Source organism: Portunus trituberculatus, chromosome 10, assembly GCF_017591435.1.
Source record: "Portunus trituberculatus isolate SZX2019 chromosome 10, ASM1759143v1, whole genome shotgun sequence".
Taxonomy (NCBI): domain Eukaryota; kingdom Metazoa; phylum Arthropoda; class Malacostraca; order Decapoda; family Portunidae; genus Portunus; species Portunus trituberculatus.
The window spans coordinates 13669599-13674769 of NC_059264.1; the positions used below are offsets into that span (position 1 = coordinate 13669599).

Consider the following 5171-nt stretch of genomic DNA (forward strand, 5'->3'; position numbering starts at 1 on the left):
GTGGTAGGAAAATGATGGATTAACATTTACCATCAAAAGAGAGTCATATGCAGCAGAAACGCGACCCTCAGAAGAACTCCCAGAACAGGAGACTGCTGCGGGAGGCCCTTGTGGAGGGGAATCCTCTTTCCCACTCAGACCTGAAGATGACGTCTCGTGGGTCAGGTCAGCCACTTCACGAGAACCTGAAGATTTTTTGTGTTTTCCCATATAAAAAAATTGTAACATAAAAGATTAGCCCCAGGGGCAAGGGAAACCATCTACTGGGACTACAATGGGAGAGATGGATGGATGGATGGATTTTGTTTAGGCGCCTCAACACATGAGGTCATATGGCGCCGTTACAAAAAGGTAAAAAGAAAATATGAAAGAAAAGGAAACAAAGGGATTAAGAATTATAATAGTAAAAATATCGTAAAAAACTAGCTTTTAGCAATAAAAAATTATGCAATTAAAAGTATCTAAAATAGATAAACAAATAAGTAAATACAATAAAATTAAATAAAATTTACATATTTGGGAGAAGGCCCACTTCTCCCAAAAAACTAAAAACATCATGGGCTTGGGCCAGGCACACTGGCCCAAGGATTTTTGAGATATAATAGACACCGCTATCTCTACCACGACAGCAGTAGAGGTAGCGGTGTCTTAAATCAGTCAAACTAAGGCACTCCACTAGTAGGTGCCGCACCGTAAGCGGTACCAGGCAATCATCACAGTAAGGTTGAGGGTCCCTGGTCAGGAGGTACCTTTGTGTAAGATACGTGTGACCTATACGAAGTCGCGCCAATAAAGTCTGTGCACGGCGATCCCGGACATGGGTGTAAGTTCACTGAGGGAGTGTGGAAGTAGTAATCTCTCCCATTTTTGAGGTTGCAACCCCCGTTAGCCATCTCCTCTGCCAAAGTGCAGCAACTGCCTCGCGAATTACAGGAAATACATCTCGGAACGAAATAGGGGCAAGAGATGGAGCGCGGCTTGCTGCCTCTTTAGCGAGGCGGTCTGCGTGTTCATTCCCTGGAACACCAACGTGACCAGGGACCCAACAGAACCCAACACGATATCCTCTTCTGGTAAGTAGGTATAGCCACTTCAGGGCTAATAAAACCAGAAGATTAAGGTTGACAGTGCAAGAGAGAGCAGTAAGAGCACTGCGACAGTCACTAAAATAATCTGTAAAGCTAAAACTATGGCAGACAGCTCCGCAGTAAAGACGAAGGCTACCGAAGGAAGGCTGCAACACCGATAAAAAGAGGGGAAAACTACACTAAACCTGACGCCTGCGTCGGATTTGGAACCATCAGTAAAAACAGGAGTGTCATTAGAATGGATAAAAAAGTGTTCTAAAAACCGAGTGTGCGACAGAGCTGGCAGAAAATCCTTCTTGCCATCCGTGGCAGGAGGGCATAATGAGATAACTGGAAGTTGCCAATAACCAACTCGCGGGAGACGGAAAGTGTACAAATCCGGTAAGACCAGCCAATTACAATCAAGGAAAGAATTAGATGTACACAGAGAAAGATCGATAGCGGTAAAAGTCCCAGTAGGACTGTGAAGATATGTAACATCTTCAATAAAAGACCCGATTAAAACCCCACGAGGATTACTAGCACCTTCATCCCACAATGGGTGACGCACCAGGCCATCAAGCTCACCCCTGGAGACAGGAAGCCGGGGAAGGAGATATAAACTGCAAATAGTGTAGGATCGTCCCATAAAAACTTTAACAGCCACCACCTGAAAAGGGAGAGTTGAGTTGCAAGGGGACAACAGGTATGTCTTGACGGACAAGGATAGCTGTGCCACCGTGGTGGCCCTTGTCAGGGAAAGTAGTGCTAAAAAAAGGCACGATAGCCAGGAGGACTAGAATAAGTACTATCACCTAGCATAGTCTCTTGTAAAGCTACACAGGCTGGAGAAAACTCCGACAATAAAGCTCGGAGTTCCCCCCCCACGAGGCGCGAAGGCCTCTACAGTTCCACTGTAGAAGCTTGAAGATGACTATTTAGGTGCAGTGGACGGGCGAGCCTTTTGAATGGACTGCCCATGACTCACCTGACTAGAAATAATCAACCGACGAGAAGACACTGGGAGTTGAGATGTACCGGGTCGTTGGACAGCAGCCTTTTGGCCTACCAGTGAGTGATGCGAACCATCATCACTCCTACCGGTCATCGAAAGACGAGGGTCAGGCTGGACTGCACTTTTTGATACAGCGGGTCCACGAGAGACGGCTGTGACAATATCATCGTCTCCATGCTAAGACCGTCCTCATCACAAGAAGCCCGATCTGAGACGGAGGGCGTCACAGAAGGCTGGACAGAAACAACTGGCGCTACCATTGCAGAACGGTCCCTGGAGGAGTCACGATCATGTACACCGGGAGAAAACTTAGATTGTTTAGGCTGAACTAAATCTATCGACTCCGCAGAGCCGCGGTGCCGTTTGGTCAGTCCCTTCAAAGGCTTAGGCGATACAGTGGGCAAATGGACATCCACTACATGGGTTAGTTTGGCCAAGTCCATATTATTCTCGTCGCTTGCAGGTGACGCAATTGAGTCGTCGGACAAAAGGGCAAACCTATTAGTCAGATGAACAGGACCACCCGCCTTAACAGAGCGAGAGGTAGCAGGAGTTGTCTTCGGACCAGCAGACTCAGCTGAAGACCGAGCGGCCAATGAAGCATAGGATGTCGCACCAGTACCGTCCTTCTGGCGGTACAGGAGTTCGCGGCGGGCACTACCAAGGCTGATGAACTGCGAGTTAGCAAGCTGTAAAATGTCCTGCTACAGGCGATACCTGGGGCATTGCCTGGAACGTACCTGGTGAGAATCACGGCAATGAAAGCAATAAGCAGCAACATTGCAATGCTCCTCAGAATGTGAGTCTAGTGCAGAGCAATTACCACATCGAGAAGCTTCCTTACACGAGGTTTTGCCGTGACCGCACTCACAAGTCTGGAAATCGTGCGGTACCTCAAGGAAAAGGACTGTAGGTACACTGGGACAGCCAGGGAATGTCGAATTGGCAGGCCTCCACTAAAGACCGTCAAGGAGATGGAAAAGAAAAGTATCCCGAGGGGTACCATGGACTATGCCACCAGTCACGACGGGATCCTGGAAGTCAGGTGGAAAGACAACAAGGTTGTCACTTTACTATCAAATGACCTGGGGATAGAGACCATTTCTGGTATCAGCCGGTACTGCAGTGACACCAAGCAGAAAAAGGAGGTGACTTGTCCTTCAGTAATCAAGAACTACAATGCCAACATGGGTGGCATTGACAAAAGCGACATGCTAGTCCATCTCTTCAAAACTCCCATGAAGTATAAAAGGTGGCACTTACGCTTGTTCGCTTATACCATCGACATTAGTGTAACCAATGCCTGGCTCCTGTATCGGCGGGACTGCAAGGCTCTTGGTGAACAATCTAATCCGTCACTCAAAGATTTCCGACTTCAAGTTTTCTGGTGTGCCTGCAGCAAAAGGCCAATGACAAGTCGCCCACAAAAGTCTTTAGCCTTTCCAGTCCTCAGCACCACTGTTGAGGTCCCCAAGCCTGTCCGAGGACACAGAAGTCACACACCTGATAAGTCCCAGAGGTTTCACCTTACCCTCTTCTATGCCCCTGTTCACAGCAGCCGCCAGACCTGCAAGTACTGCAGTAAGAAGGGGAATATCCTGAGATCAAACATAGTCTGCAGTGTCTGCAAGGTCCACCTGTGCCTCAATGCTGATCGCAACTGCTTCATCAAGTACCATGAAACAGTTGCCTAAGTGTTCCTTCTTGTATATGAGAACTCTACTGTGGTAATTCAGAAAAAAAGTGCCAGTAAAAGTACCTCCGGAAAAATATTTGTGAAAATAAGAATTCATGTATTTTTTTTAACATTTTGTAGTGTTTTTTTCTTTACAATAAATATTATACGGAATAAATATATCTTTATTTTTCCAGAATTATTATTTTTAATTATTGAGTGTTTGAAAAAATTCTTTCCACACACCGGAAAGAAAAATTTTTAGTCATTTTTTTTACCTTGATTTGCATGATAAATATGATTTATTTTCACAAACTCACAGAAGTAAAAACATCTTGTAATACGCTCAGTACTTATGATCAAGGGCTAAAATTTGTTATTTCTAAGTATTTCTAGGAGTGCCCCATAAAGGGTTTTAATATGCATTTAACTCCCTCCCAAAGTCTTTCTAAGTGAAACCTTGATTGATCTTATTAAGCGCTCCCACCAGTCCCCCTACCATGGTGCACGTGGGAAAGTGAAGATCCGCACAAGAGAGAGAGAGAGAGAGAGAGAGAGAGAGAGAGAGAGAGAGAGAGAGAGAGAGAGAGAGAGAGAGAGAGAGAGAGAGAGAGAGAGAGAGAGAGAGAGAGAGAGAGAGAGAGAGAGAGAGAGAGAGAGAGAGAGAGAGAGAAACATACAGGCAGACAGAGACAGAGATAGACAAAAGACAGACAGACAGACAGAGACAGTGACGGACACACACACACAGAGAGAGAGAGAGAGAGAGAGAGAGAGAGAGAGAGAGAGAGAGAGCAGGCCCGGTTGCATATTTACCAAGTCTGGACGTGGCCTCCGAAACGTACACTCGTACAGGCCTGGGTGCAGAAATGATGACATCACGCGAGAAGGCGGTCCACGACAGCTACCAAAGACTATAGATAAAACAAGACTGGAAAGATTGCCATTCACCATATGAAATTCGTGTCGTCAGTAAAGATGCCAGATACCGCTAGAGTAGTGGATAACAGCGCCATTCATTGAGTGAACCGTAAACTAACGCCTTTGTAAAACAAACAGCGCCACGATTTGAATAATCGCTTTCAGTTCATTCCTCCACACACACACACACACACACACACACACACACACACACACACACACACACACACACACACACACACACACACACTACCAATAATGTACTGTAGTACAGTACATATTTACTTCATCCACCTGTGACCCCGTTCAAGCTCAACAGGCCTAGATTTTAGAATGGAAGCTGTTACAAATATAGCAGAAGCAGGCGAGCATAAGCAAACAAATATCATAAAGGTTTATATTGATTTGTACAGGTCTCAACCAAATCAAGTATACTACGATCCACATATTATACACCTGTACTTACCTGTCATGATCTTTAGGAAAGCGATGG

General features: G+C 45.8%; 1 protein-coding gene across 1 annotated transcript; it reads left to right on the top strand.

Moving 5' to 3' along the window:
• The first annotated feature begins 3086 nt into the window (after positions 1-3086).
• Positions 3087-3776, top strand: LOC123502056 (piggyBac transposable element-derived protein 4-like). Its single transcript, XM_045251209.1, has one exon. It carries the CDS (start codon positions 3087-3089, stop codon positions 3774-3776), a length of 690 nt encoding a protein of 229 aa, XP_045107144.1.
• The last annotated feature ends 1395 nt before the right edge of the window (positions 3777-5171 follow it).